This window comes from Oryx dammah, unplaced genomic scaffold (assembly GCF_014754425.2).
Source record: "Oryx dammah isolate SB20612 unplaced genomic scaffold, SCBI_Odam_1.1 HiC_scaffold_24, whole genome shotgun sequence".
Taxonomy (NCBI): Eukaryota; Metazoa; Chordata; class Mammalia; order Artiodactyla; family Bovidae; genus Oryx; species Oryx dammah.
Window position 1 is genome coordinate 1856956 of NW_024070208.1, and position 18730 is coordinate 1875685.

General features: G+C 35.0%; 1 protein-coding gene across 2 annotated transcripts in view; it reads right to left on the minus strand.

Annotated features, from left to right (window-relative positions):
- The window catches only part of TDRD3 (tudor domain containing 3), a 229796-nt gene that overhangs the window by 152325 nt on the left and 58741 nt on the right, over window positions 1-18730 (minus strand). For both annotated transcript variants that reach the window (XM_040267150.1, XM_040267151.1), the window contains exons 2-3: window positions 13535-13619; window positions 9056-9121 (exon numbers count right to left, since the gene is read on the minus strand). In XM_040267150.1, coding sequence (XP_040123084.1) covers window positions 9056-9121; window positions 13535-13619 — 151 coding nt within the window. The remainder of the gene's footprint in view (window positions 1-9055; window positions 9122-13534; window positions 13620-18730) is intronic.

Consider the following 18730-nt stretch of genomic DNA (forward strand, 5'->3'; position numbering starts at 1 on the left):
TGTGTGTATGAATGTGTATACATATATTATCTTTAAACACACACCAAATATACCTTCCCATTGTAAGATATTAAATATACCCCCAATTGTGGATCTGCCTATTATTCTCTTACTGAGAATTACAAGCCTAAAAACTAACAATCTAGCAAGAAAACCAACCTCTCCACCTCATCACACTAAGCTCGTCAAGCTGAGATGGCCATCCCTTCCTTATACATACACAGCATTTGTTCCACTATACTGATAACTATTGGTTTCTTGATTTCTTATTAGTAGGCAAGGATTGTCCTGTTGATCTCAAAGCCCCTGCACATAGCACAAATATACATTCAAAAATTGTTTGATAAATAAATTTCCTGGTTTTTTTTCTTACCATAGTTTTGTACTATAATTTATTTAGCACTTAGCAGATACACCAGAAAATGTGGCAGTATTTTTACATAAGTTAATTTACCTCCAGAACTGAAAAGTATATTAGGATCATTTGCATGTCTTAAATGAGAAAACTGAAAGCAAAGTATTTTAACAGAGGTTACTCAGCCAGAAGAGGCAGAATTAGAATTCAAACTAAGATATGCCTAACACCAAACTCTGTCTTCTTTCTATTACACATCCTAAAACTATGATAAAAATTTATTACATACTAAAAATATGTAGGCAAAAAGGGCAATGAGAATATTAATTCTTTTTTTAAAATTTTTTTACTTTACAATATTGTATTGGTTTTGCCATACATCAACATGAATCCACCATGGGTGAAAGAGACCAAGAAAATTAGAAGAGAATGGCATTCAAGTTGGAATTTGAAGACTAAACAGCAGTTTGCAAGGCAGTTGAGAGAAGACCATCCCACTCACATAGCAATTATTAAGGTCCTATAGCAACAAAAAACTATCATTTTAGACAAGCTGTGATTCCCTCATCTCTAAAGTAAAACTGAAGTTTATAATAATTTCTGCTTTTCAGTGCTGTTCTGAAGATCACACAGATAAATTATTTAACACGGGACCTGTCATAAAGTAGGTTCTCAATAAAGACAAAGAGGAGAAAATGTGTTTACTGAAAACCAGGGTTCTCCTAGGTAAGTTAGGGGCTTGTACCAAAAAAGGTCAAGAAGAAAACAGATTAAAAGCAAAAGGAATTGAAAGAAATAGCTTTGGAAAGGTAGTCTCTAATCCTGATCTCAAACTTTTCAAGGGATATTCATACACATTAAGAGTTTAAACAGATAAATAAATAATAAAATAAAAACTTTCTGAATCGTAATATGGTATATACTAGAAGATCTAAAAGTTTCTACCCCTTAGAAAATATAAAAACAAGACATTTTAAATGCCTCAGTTCAGTTCAGTTGCTCAGTGTGACCGACTCTTTGCGACCCCATTAATCGCAGCACGCCAGGCCTCCCTGTCCATCACCAACTCCCGGAATTCACTCAGACTCATATCCATCAAGTCAGTGATGCCATCCAGCCATCTCATCCTCTGTCATCCCCTTCTCCTCCTGCCCCCAATCCCTCCCAGCATCAGAGTCTTTTCCAATGAGTCAGCTCTTCGTATGAGGTGGCCAAAGTACTGGAGTTTCAGCTTTAGCATCATTCCTTCCAAAGAAATCCCAGGGCTGATCTCCTTCAGAATGGACTGGTTGAATCTCCTTGCAGTCCAAGGGACTCTCAAGAGTCTTCTCCAACACCACAGTTCAAAAGCATCAATTCTTCGGTGCTCAGCTTTCTTCACAGTCCAACTCTCACATCCATACATGATACAGGAAAAACCATAGCCTTGACTAGATGGACCTTTGTTGGCAAAGTGATGTCTCTGCTTTTGAATATGCTATCTAGGTTGGTCAAAATTATTCTTCCAAGGAGTAAGCGTCTTTTAATTTCATGGCTGCAATCACCATCTGCAGTGCTTTTGGAGCCCCCCAAAATAAAGTCTGACACTGTTTCCACTGTTTCCCCATCTATTTCCCATGAAGTGATGACTGTTGAGCTTTAAGCCAACTTTTTCACTCTCCTCTTTCACTTTCATCAAGAGGCTTTTTAGCTCCTCTTCACTTTCTGCCATAAGCTTTTGATATGTCATCTGCATATCTGAGGTTATTGATATTTCTCCTGGCAATCTTGATTCCAGCTTGTGTTTCTTCCAGTCCAGCGTTTCTCATGATGTCCTCTACATAGAAGTTAAATAAGCAGGGTGACAATATACAGCCTTGAAGTACTCCTTTTCCTATTTGGAACCAGTCTGTTGTTCCGTGTCCAGTTCTAACTGTTGCTTCCTGACCTGCATACAGATTTCTCAAGAGGCAGGTCAGGTGGTCTGGTATTCCCATCTCTTTCAGAATTTTCCACAGTTTATTGTGATCCACACAGTCAAAGGCTTTGGCATAGCCAATAAAGCAGAAATAGATGTTTTTCTGGAACTCTCTTGCTTTTTCCATGATCCAACGTATGTTGGCAATTTGATCTCTGGTTCCTCTGCCTTTTCTAAAACCAGCTTGAACATCTAGAAGTACACTGTTCATGTATTGAAGCCAGGCTTGAAGAATTTTGAGCATTACTTTACTAGTGTGTGAGATGAGTGCAACTGTGCAGTAGTTTGAGCACTCTTTGGCATTGCCTTTCTTTGAGATTGGAATGAAAACTGACCTTTTCCAGGCCTGTAGCCACTGCTGAGTTTTCCGAATTTGCTGGCATATTGAGTGCCACACTTTCCCAGCATCATCTTTCAGGATTTAAAACAGCTCAACTGGAATTCCAACACCTCCACTAGCTTTGTTCATAGTGATGCTTCCTAAAGCATTTTTAAATGCCTAAGTAACTGACAAAAAGACAACATAACCTTGAATAGGTTTTCCCTTGAGATCACCTGAAAAAGCATCAATTTATACATCAAAGTAATAGCACAGCACTTAATTTGCTTTCTTCAATCAAAGTAACTGCAGCCAACCAATTACAAGAAAAACACTGTGACACTCCAGTCAAACGTAACACTCCTGCCAGTGTGTCATTTTCCTATTTCCATCGTTCACCTCTATAGCTGTTTCTTCTCTGAGATAATTAAGACAAAGTGAACAGTTCATTTTTCAATTATCAGAGTATTGGTCTAATATATATTCTATACATATTCTTTGTGCATTGTTTTTAAACTTCACAGAAGTCCTACTAATAATTACCATCAAACAGTTGTAAATAAAGCATGGTAAAATCAGTGTCAGTAATCATTTTTTCTCAAATTAAAAATGCATGTTTAATTTTAATAACTCACTAAAAGAAACACTAGTAAATCATATTATTTAGCACATAACAGATTAACATATAAAACATGATACAATTTATTTAAATTAAAACTTAAAAACATTTTTCAATTATTTTTCTTTTTAAAAACATCCAAGTTCTATACTGCCAGTGAGAGGGCATTCGGTTTGAATTTTAAGCCAGTGAAGCCATCTTGTGGTTGATGTTGGTGTTGCTGAGGCTTTGAGGTCAATTTTATCCCCAAAATTAGGTCTCTAAAAATGCACATACAAACTGTCAGTCCTAGAACTTCGATGGAAAAAACCCCACAGATCTGAAAAGCCTTCCCTCTTAGGGCTCCACAATAATGCATAAAAGTCCTCACATACCTGGATTGGTAATAAAGTGTTTTTACATTAACCTATATTTTATAATTAACTTCTATACCTTGGTTCAAAGGCAAAGCTATGAAAATAACTACAAGCAAAATATTAAACTTGAAAAATAATACAAAAAATATTAAACAGTTTTATAGGAAGTATATGTTTTACTTCCTTTCTGTCATGACTTTTTTCCATGATTTTTAGCTGAGAAGCTAAATATTCTAGGGCCCTGTCGTATCTAGAAATACAAGGGACTTCCGGGGTGACTCAGATGGTAAAGCGTCTGTCTACAATGTGGGAGACCTGGGTTTGATCCCTGGGTCGGGAAGATCCGCTGGAGAAGGAAATGGCAATCCACTCCATTAAATATTCTAGGGCCCTGTCATATCTAGAAATACAAAGCCTGCCCTAAATTGCAGTATATGGCTTCTCTGGCACATATTGCTCTGTGCTAAAAAATTTTTATGGCCTAAAAATTAAACACAAACTGCCTACAGGAAAATCTAGCTTAGACTTAGAAGCCTGGAGAAAAGTATCATCTTCTCACTCTCACCACTTTTTAAATTTGTCTGAAACCCTTGCATCAAGGTTATGAGCAACCTTATTGAGAAAACATGTGCACTGCAAAATACTATTAAAAAATGAATGGGAGGGAAGAGAAAAGAATGTGCACAAAACTATTACATTAATTAAAAACAAAGTTAACTTGCAATTTTTGCCCTCTTACTTCCTCCAAAAATAATCAGTGATAATTAATAGAATTTAAAACTTCAGTTTCAAACTCTAGGTAACAATGCCCTTCTGAAGGTCCCAGTTTGTCTTAACAGCAAAAAAGATGTCAATTCAGTGTTCCAGGATTAACTGTCTTCTCCTAACTATAGTCCTGCCATCTCTCTTATCAAACCATAGCTTTCTCCGTGCCTTCTTTCCAAATGCTGAAAACCCCATATCTGCTACTGCTAAATCACTTCAGTCGTGTCCGACCCTGTGCGACCCCATAGACAGCAGCCCACCAGGCTCCCCCGTCCCTGGGATTCTCCAGGCAAGAACACTGGAATGGGTTGCCATTTCCTTCTCCAATGCATGAAAGGGAAAAGTAAAAGTGAAGTCGCTCAGTCGTGTCCGACTCTTAGCGACCCCATGGACTGCAGCCTACCAGGCTCCTCTGTCCATGGGATTTTCCAGGCAAGAGTACTGGAGTGGGGTGCCACTGCCTTCTTTCCAAATGCTGAAAACCCCATATCTAAGTCTTAGTAATTATGATAATAACAATACACAGCATCATCATAAGCATTTACTTTTGACTTCTCAGGAGAGGAAGTTTGAAGACTCTTCTCTACATTCCTTTAATTTACCTCTAAAAAGCATACTGCTCCTCTGTCTTGAGGAATCTCTAGTACATTGTATGGAGCCCTGGACCTAATAAATACGCTTCCAAGAGGATTGGAATACACAGGACTACAGCCCTTTAAAAGCACCCACACTTGTCTAATGGAAGTAGCTTGTAAAAAGACAGCCTTCTCTCTTCTTTTGCTCATTAAGTATTAGCTTCTTAAAGCTGGGGCAAATGCTCTCAAATTCTTTTTGCTTTGGCTTCCTCTCAAGTAGTAATATCACAGGCAGGCATGAAACTTAGTGGAAATTGTCAGAGAAGGACTCTGGCCTACTTTGATTCCATTGTACTAAGATCAACTTAGCTCAAGCAATAAAGTTCTGCATTAGGGACTGGGGCCAAAACACAGTCAATAATGAAGAATCTATTCACCTTACCTCATTTACTGGATTCCCTTTTTCCCTGATAGCTCAGTTGGTAAAGCATCCGCCTGCAATGCAGGAGACCCCAGTTCGATTCCTGGGTTGGGAGATCCCCTGGAGAAGGGAAAGGCTACCCACGCCAGTATTCTGGACTGGAGAATTCTATGGACTGTATAGTCCATGGGGTCACAAAGAGCTGGACACAACTGAGCAACTTTCACTTTCACTTGGAGATCTCTTAGTAACAAGATACCCATGTCAGGTAATAAATATTCATGTATTCTTAGATGTCCAGGACAAAAACACCATCCTAAATGTCTCTTAATGCTCAATATTCGTCATACACATTGCACTACATTTACAATGTAGTCACACAGGTTTTCATTTAATTCTTCAATGTCATAAGGGAGATAATATTTGAATGATAAGAAATTCAAAATCTGGCAAGATTAAATGACTTGCCAGAAGTCACAAAAATATAATAAGTGGAAGAATAAGGATTTAAGTCCAGCTGAAAAATTCTAAACTCTGTATCCATCCAGTATGTTACCAGAATTTTTTTATTCTCCCTCTCCACATTGTATCTGAAGCTCATCAAAACTGCTTCCTGAATTAGTTTTTGCAAAATTAGTTTCCAGCATGTTCTATTTGGAAGATCACTAGGTAATCCAGTTCTTTCATTCTTTTTTTTTATTATTATTAAAAGAAAATTAGGAAATATTATTATTTAATACCAAAACCTGACATGATCAAGGAACAGGCAGATTACTTATTCAGATACTCTGCTTATCTTATGCACAAATTAAACTAAAATTTATTTTTAAATTTTTATTTAAAATTTATTTTAAACAACAGTTATATAAAATTTATTGTCTAGAGCCATGTCTTAATGATTCTGTCACCAATAACATGCTAAAGTGCTGGGTAATAAAACACTCCGATAAAGGCACAAATAAAGTAACTTTTACTATATTAGTCTTACTTTATAGACAAAGAGCACAAGTAATTCATGTCAAAAATATATATTACTTAAACATTTATTATTGCATAAAAGCAGTTTAGTTCAGCTGCTCAGTTGTGTCCGACTCTGTGACCCCATGGACTGCAGCATGCCAGGCCTCCCTGTCCATCACCAACTCCCTGAGCTTACTCAAACTCATGTCCATTGAGTCGGTGATGCCATCCAACCATCTCATCCTCTGTTGTCCCCTTCTCCTCCTGCCTTCAATCTTTCCCAGCATTAGGGTCTTTTCTAATGAGCCAGTTCTTCATATCAGGTGGTCAAAGCATTGGAGATATATTTTTATATAATGTATGAAATTTTAACCAAAGGCAAATGAGTAACTCCAGTGGGTTGGCTTCTAAAATTTCTATTAAAATTAATTTTCAAAACATCTTCACTAATATTGTGCAGAGAATTATATTTGGTATCAGAAGCAGGTAATGAAAGGGAAAATATAATCAAATCTGAGGAACAGAGGTTTGTTTCATGTGAAAAGGGCTCACTCAATTTCTGTTTCATGTGAAAGGGCTTATTTTGTATCTTCTCATTTTACGTACAAACTAAAGCCACATGAGCATTAAGAATAATTCAAAGGATAAAATGTGGTATAGAAAATTCTAGATTCAAATATTCTAAGTTATATCTTATTGTTGTTAGCTATATTCAAAGGAAATTCTAAAGGGACTACTTATAAAATTTTCTGAACTAATAATGCTCTGAGAAGTTGGAGAAAGCAGAGAAAACTCTCGCAGTACCTTTCCCTGTGAGCTTTTAACAGTGGTAGGTTCTGAGAATCCTTAAAGACATAAAAATAAAAAATGGAAAATCAATAATCCAGAATGCTAGTTTTCTTAAATAGCCTAGTATAAGGATATGCAGCGACTGCTTTGATACTAGTTACTTCTTCTGTGAGGAATTGTTGCATTCATCAGACCTGTCCAAGACTGCTGCCTAATTTGGAGTTCTACACCCTAGAAGTTTTCTAAGTATGTTTTCCAGATTAGCTGAATCAACATCCCACAGAAGCCTGTTCAAAGTACAAATTCTCAGGCTCTTTCCCAGTTCAGTGGAGTCAGAAACATGGCAGTGGGCAACGTGGGAAGCTGGCAGCACTCTATGTTGTAGCAGGCCTCAAGGTGACTCTGATGCACACTGAGGTCAGAACTACTACCACAACCAGAAAACGAAATGCAAGGAACTGGAGAGGACTCTGAGAAGAGCAATGAAGATGAACAGAATGCCTGAGACTATAAACAGAGGAACCAAGATACATCATTTTAACAAAAAGAAACCTGTAGCAGTGACATTTACAAGATTCAAGTATATGAAGAATTATTCACAAGGGAAGGTACCCAGATGTTCTCCATTTCCCTGAGGGAAGATAAAGAAGATATTACAGACTTAAGTTGCAACATAAGAAATTTAGATTAAAATACAATTAAATTTGCTTACATAGAATATTGTTAAACATTAAAATGAATTGCTGAGGAGTCCGTAGAACTCTCTTCTCTTGAGTATCTGCTTCAAAAGCTAGGGCAGATTATAAACTCTTGTTCTCTTTCCAGCTAAATGATTACCACCTATCACATATGAGGACCAACATTTAGAAAATATGAAAAATGTTGTTACATTATAGACCTTTTAAATTATCTAAAATTTAAAATATCTAAGGTATAGCAACTATCTTAAATAAGTATTAAAATGATAAGAATACTTACTCAAACTCAAAGCATACACATTCAAAGTATTTCAAATTATAAAGATGTTCATTAATAATTCAAAAAGTGAGCAACAGCATATATAAAATTTTTGATTGACACAGATTGCATTATTTGCAAATTAAAAAAAAGAAACTGAATATAAATGAATAAGAAGTAAAAGACTGCTGCTGCTGCTAAGTCTCTTCAGTCATATCTGACTGTGCGACCCTGTAGATGGCAGCCCACCAGGCTCCTCCATCCCTGGGACTCTCCAGGCAAGAACACTGGAGTGGGTTGCCATTTCCTTCTCCAATGCGTGAAAGTGAAAAGTGAAAGGGAAGTTGCTCAGTCATGTCCGACTCTTAGCTACCCCATGGACTGCAGCCTACCAGGTTCTGCCCTCCATGGGATTTTCCAGGCAGGAGTACTGGAGTGGGGTGCCATTGCCTTCTCCAAAAGACTGACTAGATGGCATCTAAAATCCAAAAATTGTATCCTTGTATTTCAAAAAATCACTGAAAAAATTCATAACATAAATACATAAGTTATGAAAAATGACAGGAGTAAACAAATGCACAGCTTTGCCAAACTGTTCCTAACATTCTCTCACAATCTTATACTCCTATATCAATAAGTTCATTAAATAAATATGGTAACAGATACTAAAATAAAAAGATATAAAAAGGTCCTCTGAGTTCCAATAATATCTGGTAAGTCTCACACGTAAATAGTGTGTCACAGTTATAATTCCTAAGACAAAAGAATTTTTTAAATGTTGAAAAGTCACCAAAAGTTTAAAAGTTTGTTTTAATAATTTTCCATATGTCTAGGAAATCATTAAAATGATAACTTTGTGACTTGTGCCCTCAAAACTATTTTGAAGTTGCAGTCTTCCTTGACAAAAAATAATTACAGTAATTTAGTAGCTGTTCATATTTTTGTACTTAACATAATTTAGGAAGGTAACATTTTTCTTTACCTTTTCTACCTTTCCACCATTGATGTCACTGGGGAGGAATTTCTTGCCAATTGTTCTCAAGTCTGTCTAAAATAAAAATATTAGTATTAAAATAAAATTAGAGAAAAATGACTCTAAATCTAATCTCACTCACAAACAAAAGATAAAATTAGTTAAGGTCTGAGTAACAGAATTTAACTGTATGTTAAATATAGTTTGTATTTCAACTGATTATGAGATCTATATATATAAAAATCAACCATGTTCAGTCCCATATATACACTGTTTAAAGTACACTAGTAAATTGAACAGTAATATATAAGGCCTTACTTACATCTGGTCACATTTCTCTGGGTACCCTTTTATTAAAATCTAAAACTTGATTTTATGTAAACTATATAGACTTTGTAAGAAATTAATGTCATAATCCAAAACCAAATGACTACTTTGAACAAATAGAGTATATTTTCGACAACTAAATTCTATATAACTTTGATATGCAGAGACATGAAAGTACGTTACTCTGTAGGCTGCGATACTTCTAACATAAAGCTACATAACATACAAATATCCCAGAGAATATTCTTTACTACAAAAGCAAGAAGTCACTGTAAGACTGTACTGTAGTAAAAACATTTCATTTGCCTATTAAACAAATTTCAGAAATAGAAGCTAGTGAACAAATGACTGACTACACGAAAACCCAGATGTACATATTACTCAACAAACCAAAGCAATACATAAAAAGGACTAAGATAAACAAAGCTATAGCATTTCTGATGCAAAAACAAAACTTCAACTACACACACAGTCTACATAAAATTTTAAGGATTCTGTCTTCTTTAAGAAGTGAAAACTAAAGGAACAGTAAGAAATTTATTCACAAGAAAACTAAATACTACCCATGAAAAAGGCCTAATTATTTAAGCTAAGAAATTATCTTGACGCTTGAAACAGTGAGGTTAGTTTAATAACTAAATTTGTACTTTTTAAAAATTCCTTAAATAATAGTTAACAGAGCTCTTCATTGTCTCAAGAGCAAGAGAAAAGAGACTCAGAATGCATTTAATCACAAAAATTATAAGGGAAAAATCTATGTTAGACTTAAGGCAAAAATACTATCAATAGATGATTACAATTACTGTATTATTTATAAAAGGATAACACATAAATAGGATAGTCTTCTTTGAACACCTACAATAATATAATTTCACTAGAAATATCCACATATAGTCAGCTTAAGAAACAAGAACACATGTTATCCAACCCTCACAGATCCTTTGCAGGCTTTTCACTACCATGACTTCCATTTCCCAATGTAACGCAAGGATCATTCCTAAAGTACAGTTCACTGAATGGAACTGCCAGGCAAACTAAGTCGCATATCCAAATTCTCGTGTAACAATGTTTCAGATTCATCCTTTGCACAGTCTCCAATAACAGAGTGAAAGAACTATAAACCAAACCTCAAGTTGCACGCATTTTTACTTTGAAAATACTAAGCAATATATGGGGAAAAAATTCTTATCCTGGCATTTCACTGTTTTGAAGATTAAATAATACATGTGAAGCACTAAGCACAACGACTTACAAAAAATAAGCATTTAATGAGTGTTAGCTATAATGTTTAGTGAATATAAAACACGCAGACTGTTATTATCTGAATGCATGTAACAAGTGAATAATACAACTAAGTTCATAAAAAATCATTAATTTGAAAGTCAGAGAAAAGCTGAAATATTTAAACACATATAAGAAACAGAATATATACAATTTTTATGATACATCATGGTCCTTCATTTCTGATTTTATCACTAATTATAAAATGTAAAATAAAATGAGGCATTTATATAAAGTATTGTAGAAATGAGCACTAGACTAAAATTCTAAACTTCAATTTACTGTATACTGTAACTAACTAATATGACATGTCAGAAATTCTCTAAATCTGGATAATTTATTCCACCGTAAGATCAAAAATATATTAATAATTCTATCTTCCAAAGTTGTTGTCATGCTGAAAGGAACAATGTATTTAAAGTTCACAGAACTTTTAAATTATCATAGACACATATAAGGAAGATTATTTCATTGTTCTTTTAGCAAGATGAAAATGACCTACCAAATCTTTAAACATCCTAAAATCAAAGTCAATTTTATGATTCAGATGCCATTATATCAGGATCACTAGGATAGCTGGGTCCAAAAATACATTTATAGTGAATAACTAATTATTCAGGAGAAATATTTAACCCATAGGATGCATGTGTGCACACACAAACAACATTCCTGACTTAGTTCTTCAAATAAGTTCAGCAGAGTATCTATTTGGCAAAGCATTTTATACTATACAGAATATTAAAAGAAATTTTAAAATAATCTTTAAAAATTTTTACTATTACACATTATTTAGTAATTTAAGACTACACTATCACTTAATTTTGCTCTGAATAATGCAGGAATTCAAAACTACATGCTGAATTTCTATATTATTCTTAAAATCTTTACTCCTCATTCTACAGAGTAAAAATTAAGAAACCTCCCTCCTTTCAACATACAAATCCATGCTAAAAAGAGTTACATAGCAGCTCTAAGGCTGCTACCTTTAGAAGGGCCCACTTACAAGTTGGCCCTAAGCTGGCATCTGGGGACTTGGTACCAGAACCATTCCCTACCTGAAAATGTGGTTCACTGCCTAAACTATTTGTATTAACAATGTGATTTATGGTAAACATCTGCTTTCAAGGGGAGATGTCTAGAATTTTGTTTCATTCAAGGCAGAGTACCTTTTTGAACAGCCCAATAAAAGCCTAATGACTTTGCTGGGCAGGAAACACTCTACATACATACTATTGCTTTGTTCAGTGTGTTCCCCACAGGAGGAGGAGAAGGTAAGAAAGCTTGTGCATGGATTATTCTCCCAATATGTAATAAGTTATATATAAGAATTAATAATGCAAGTCTTTCTCAATTAGGGATTAACATCCTGCAATCACTCAGAAGTTAAAAAATTTCAACAGAAATACTGTACATGACTGATTTTACTTAAAGTTTACGAACTTGAAAATTAGACTACTTGTCTGGTATAGACTTCAATCTTATTGAAAGTATTTCTTTAATTCTATTACACGGCATGATAGCTTTGGACTGGAGTATTTATAAATTTTAAAGCAAAAAAGACGAGTTAATTCACTAATAATCATCATGTATCTCTTATGTATACCAGGTCAAATACTTTGTGTTGACATTTTATTTAGTTTCTTACCCAATCTGTAGATAGTTCAATGCTATTTACCTACATATTTAAATATCAATAAGAAGAGAAGATTGTCACAAAGCCTTTTTCCTATTTAGGTCTTTTGCTTTTAGTGAACAAAGAAATAAACTGGGATTCTTTGTAACATTTCTTATAAATAAAATTCACTAATTTGGGTGTAAGTTAAGGAAAGATAAAATGTCTAGTAAATATCCTCATTTGTAGTCATGGATAACACACATAATTCTAAAAAACCTGTTTGTCTTAAATAAAATTGCAAGCTCCTAAAACAATGATAAATTTCAAAATATAAATTCTGTTTAAATTCACATTTGATTATATAAATAAAAATTTGAATAATTGGAAAAGAAAAAGTTATAGTTATATATTAATTTATATTCCATATGTTATTATCAGTTGCCACACTTTCTGCTTTATGCTAAACCTACTTTGCAGTGACATAATGGATTTGTCAGACAGTAATTCTCTTCTGAATTTCATTGATTATATAACATAGCATATAACTTTCATTGTTTAATAGACTATGACTGTAAAGGTGATAAGAAAAAAATTCCCACTATGGTAACCACAAGATTGAAAAAGAATATTCATTTAATCACATCTGTACTTCAAACAATTTTTATAATTCTTCAAAAAAATCTAAAAGTCAATCTCAATTATAAAAAAGGCACTGCTATACAGATGGGTAAAGGGAGAGAGCTAGGGAAGAAAAATACATCAAAACATTAACAGTAATTATTGGGCTTTCTTATTTTATTTTTCTGTAGTTTCTGAAGTAGTCATACTGTACAGTATATCCTACTTTGATCAACAGGAAAAGTTACTTCAAAATAAAAAATACAGCTGTCAAGAAGCTGTAACCTAGCTAGTTTGTATGTAAATTTGATGTCAATTTGTTTCTATGAATATGATCAGTTTTTACTGCTATTACATAGCTACTATAAATGTAATGAAATTCTATAACTGATCACAAGGTGAAAAAGTTTTAATTGTACTTTTCCATTTTTCACTGATTTTGTATAATAGACATTAAAGAAATATATAGTTCTAATAATTGGCTTATATGAGATTACCAAATTCAACAAACATCGCTGCAACTTAAAATGGACAATAAAAATGAAAGATGTTCTCCACTTTATAAAAGCCAGTTTACTCTATCAGATATTTTTCATAAATATAGCTTCCAGATTTTTAATGTTTATAAGTTAATAAATAAAACCTACATTGAGAGCAATCAGGATGATGTCATTTACATTGACTTTGTCAGGAGAACTTGTGCAAGCTTCAATGCCTTCATCTGAAAGATACCTGTTAAAATAAAATAAATGGCTTAATATTTTCTAAAATCAAAGTTAACCAAAATTATTGTCTTAAGTCTACAAGCAGTTTTGTTCTCTACTGTAAAATGTTTCTACTGCAAATACCAAAGCGTCCTGGATACTCCCTGTTTACCATCTCTAATAGAACAGGATGGAGAATGCATCTTTTTCCTTTCTTGTCTTTAAAGGGATATTGTGTTAATAAAAGTATCCATATGCTTTCTAAGAAAAGCTATTTAAACATCAATATGCTTCTTAAGGAATCCATAAGTTCCTCTTCGCTGTTACACAAATACAATATCCAACTTAAATATTTAGTTACAGAGTAAACTCTTAAGAGATTGACATGTGCTATAAAAACAGCTCTAAAAACAGCATAGTTTTAAATTCAATCCAACAAAACTTTCCTCTTGGATACTTTCTCACATTATCTTTTCAACTCCCCTTTGTCTAACATAATGTTCCTAACAATCTTCAATAAACACTATTGATTCCAAGTGGCACAAAGTCAGGCAACTTTTTACCTTATATGTTTTACTTTTCCTGTCTCTTTTCAGTTTTTTACTCATTGTATTATTGCCTTTGTTCTTTTATTCAGTCCAAACCAACCATTCATCTGTAGCAATAATTAACTGAAGGGTGAAAAATTATTAATCCAAAGGCTGGGTGGGAATCATCTCTACCAATTCACCCACGCCCAACATAACCATTTTGAAGTTCTTTGATAACTCTACAATTCACGTTATCATCCCCCCACAAAAGTCCACCTGTAAAAATGCCCATTAACATTTGGCACCTTTTGTAATCAGTATTAGATACTCTGGTGCCAGCATTGCAACCACAGATAGTCTCCCACTGAAAAGATACAGGAGTACTAGTCTGACAGAGCTAACTTTGGCTCTTCCACAGTTGATGGTCAGCAATTCCACCATCAACTCCCAACCTTAGTCTGATTCTTAAGACACCTTTACCAGAAGACAGTAATCAAAGAGCATTTGCCTTTAAGAAATAAAGGATGAATTTCTCAAAAGTAAAAGAGCAAGCAAAAAGAAATATAAATAGAATACAAAAAGCAATAGAAAATTAAAGCTGATAAGCCTATGAATAAGATCAAGGAGGTAAAAGAAAGGGAAGTATATAAAAATCAAAGCAAGAATGTGTTTAAAAAATTAGATACTATTAAAAGCTTAAGGCAAAAAAAAAAAAAAAAAAAGCTTAAGGCAGTGGTAAACTACAATGATGAATGAAGGCCAGGAGTTAAGTGGGTTACAGAGAGAAAAAAAAAAAAAAAGCATTAAGTATTTAGATGTGTCACTAAGAATAAATGGTTAGGAGGCTAGAATAAATTGTACATGAGTGACCACGGAATACAAATGTTTGCTGGCAGCATAGATGGCTGAAACACTGCTTTAATTCAGAATGAGTAAGTTTACTTCCTTATTACCCTGATAATTTTTCACCATCCACAGCCACTGACTGTATCTGGCACTAACCATGTTACAAATTTAGTTCTACAAATATTAATTAATTAACCCCTGATTTGTATGAAAAGAACTATGTGCGTGAATCAGTAATAAGATGATGAAAAATAAATATCTTCCTTTAAGGCATTTACAGTCTCATATAAAGCATAACATAACACATAAATAGCTACCATACAAGGCCAAAATAACTACAAACAAAATGTTATAGGAGCTCAAAGTGGCTAGGGAATGGAAAAGAATGCACAGAAAGGGCATCTCCATAAAGTAAAAAAAAGTATAAAACATATTCTGGGACATTCTCATTGGAAAATGGGGAAGAGATGAGAGGTCAGTATAGGTTGAGACCAATTTTAGGAAGCAAAAGTGTATAGGTATATGGGTACTATATTAAATGCTGTCTGAGTAGTTACAAAAACACAGCTTTCAAAATTCCTAGGAGAAGACAATGGCACCCCGCTCCAGTACTCTTGCCTAGAAAATCCCATGGATGGAGGAGCCTGGTAGGCTGCAGTCCATGGGGTCGCTAATGGGGAAATAAACAATGACTAATAAAATACTTCATCATCTAGAAAGGCAACTCTTTAGAATTAAAAGCTTACAGGATATCAGATAAACTGGAAATAATCTTTAAAAATATTCAAAGTTTAACTCTTTAGATTTACAGGTGAAGAAAAAATGCATCTGTTTTCAAAGATGTTAACCTAAACTTTGCCCTAAAATACGCTGATGTCTCAGATGGTGAAGAGTCTGCCTGCAGAGTCAGGGACCTGGGTTTGATCCCTGGGTCAGGAAGATGCCCTGGAGAAGGGCATCACAACCCACTCCAGTACTCATGCCTGGAGAACCCCACGGAAAGAGGAGCCTGGCGGGCTATATAGTCCATGGGGTCACAAAGAGTCAGACACGACTGAGTGACCAACACTTCTAACTTCTAAGTAAGGCAAAGTTAAAAACGCGTCCGGATTCTCAGTGTAGCAGTCTTTTCATTGTGTGAGTGTGCCAAGTCTTATCTGACTCTTTGTGACCCCCATGGACTGTTGCCCACCAGGCTCCTCTGTCCATGCGATGTTCCAGAGAATCCTGGAATAGTTTGCCATTTCCTCCTCCAGGGGAATCACACTGCTTTTCAGTTCAGTTCAGCTCAGTCGCTCAGTCATGTCTGACTCCTTGCGACCCCACGAATCGCAGCACACCAGGCCTCCCTGTCTATCACCAAATAATGCTAATATCAGAAATGTAACTCTGTTCTCATAAACAAAAGCCAACATCTATACATACCAATTTTGTAATCAACTAGGCACTTTATCAACACACAAAAAAAAGCACAACTAGGCAAATTAAATCAGTGCCTCCAAAGTATTGATTTATTAAACAAAAATAGATCTAGTTTCATGGTAAAAAATCAGGAAACTAATATTAACTAACAATTAAAAACCTGTTACAACAATGAAAAAATACCTATTCTATAAAATATGAAAAAGGAAGCCTGTAGGCTTCCTGAATATAAGACATTATAAAATACAGCTCAGTCTCAATTTCCAAGTTTTACAAGTCTCCCTTCCTCACCCTTAATATTTTTTTAAAATAAAAGGACTTGAGCCTTACCCCCTTTACTCTATAATTATCAAGAAACAGGAGACCCCATTCACAGGTCTCCCTAGTAACATCTTGGTGATCCTTCTGTCAATAATGGACCATTTTCACATAACTTGAGATTTGCAAATTAATCCTTTTTTGTTTTTGTAACATTTAAAGATTCCAGTATCATCAGTGAATAAAACAAGTGATAAAAGCAAAGCATAATGCCCAAATCAGATTCAAGATGCACCACAACACCACAGTAACTGAAAGAAGAACAAAACAACACAAAACCCACCAGCCTTAATGTGGTCACTGGGGGAAAAACACTGCAAATCAGAGCAGGCATGCCAGACCTGATCCCTGCGCACATCTGTGCATGGACCTTAACGGGAGAGAATCATCATCAGTTTCCACAGGCGATCTCTGAACACTCACACCCAAGGGCAACACCTTAAAGAGGAAACAAACCCCAGAAAGCCCCTGCTTACTAAAACAGCCCAGAGGCACAATTTTTTCTTCTCCTCTGGTAGAGATTTTAGTGCAAAACCACTCATTACTATTCTGAGCTAAAAACACATCGAAATATATTTTATTGACAAGCAAGGCAGTAAAGGGCTAAATTTCTGCATACTACAAAATATACTAAGATTTCTCCTTAATTTTACCTCCAAATAATTCCATTTTAAATCACAGCTTACTAAACACTCAAATTTTTTTAAAAAAGATTTTGGAAAGTGCTTCTTGTTTCCATAAATAGATGTTAAAATCCCATCTTTCTCAGAGTCATTTAATTTGTAATCCTGAGCAACTCTTGTTACTTCAGAAGTAAAAGCTTTAAAACTAATTATTATCCACCAGTTTGGGGGAGAGGTGGTTTCCTATTACAAGTACTGAATATATATTTAAATAAGAATGGTCTCACTACTAAAACTATCTTCACCTCATGTTCTGAAGTTACTTGGACATATTAAACAGACATGCCCAAACTACAGTTCAAGAATCTCAACTGACAGGGAAGTGTGATAAGAACAAATACTACTGTTTAATATCACTTATTAGATCCAGATAGTGGGCTACCATTACCAGTAAGTGGATTACAAACTGCAAGAGAAAAGAGCACCAATTTTCCTTTGATCCATTCCTATGAAAGTAGGTAAAACCCTTGAGTTTAACTTAACTGCTGACTATGACGTACATGTAATGAGGAGAGCAGCGACAAACTAAAGAGTATATGTACATCTAAAAGGGGTAGCTCCAGTGACTGTCTGTATGAAGACAGTTTTCACTTCAATCCCAAAGAAAGGCAATGCCAAAGGATGCTCAAATTCAAACTGCCGCACAACTGCACTCATCTCACACACTAGCAAAGTAATGCTCAAACTTCTCCAAGCCAGGCTTCAACAGTTGAACCGTGAACTCTCAGATGTTCAAGCTGGATTCAGAAAAGGCAGAGGAACCAGAGATCAAGTTGCCAACATACGTTGGATCATCAAAAAAGCAAGAGAGGTCCACAAAAACAACTATTTCTTCTTTACTGACTATGCCAAAGCCTTTGACTGTGTGGATCACAACAAACTGTGGAAAATTCTTGAAGAGATAGGGATACCAGACCACCTGACTTACCTCTTGGAAAATCTGTATGCAGGTCAGGAAGCAACAGTTAGAACTGGACACGGAACAACAGACTGGTTCCAAATAAGAAAAGGAGTACATCAAGACTGTATATTGTCACCCTGCTTATTTAACTTCTATGCGGAGTACATCATGAGAAATGCTGGACTGGAAGAAGCACAAGCTGGAATCAAGATTGCCAGGAGAAATATCAACAAGCTCTGATATGCAGATGACACCACCCTTATGGCAGAAAGCAAAGAAGAACTAAAGAGCCTCTTGATGAAAGTGAAAGAGAAGAGTCAAAAAGTTGGCTTAAACTCAAAATTCAGAAAACTAAAATCATGGCATCTGGTCCCATCAATTCATGAAAAATACATGGAAACAGTGGAAACAGTGAGAGACTTTTGGGCGGGGGGGGGGG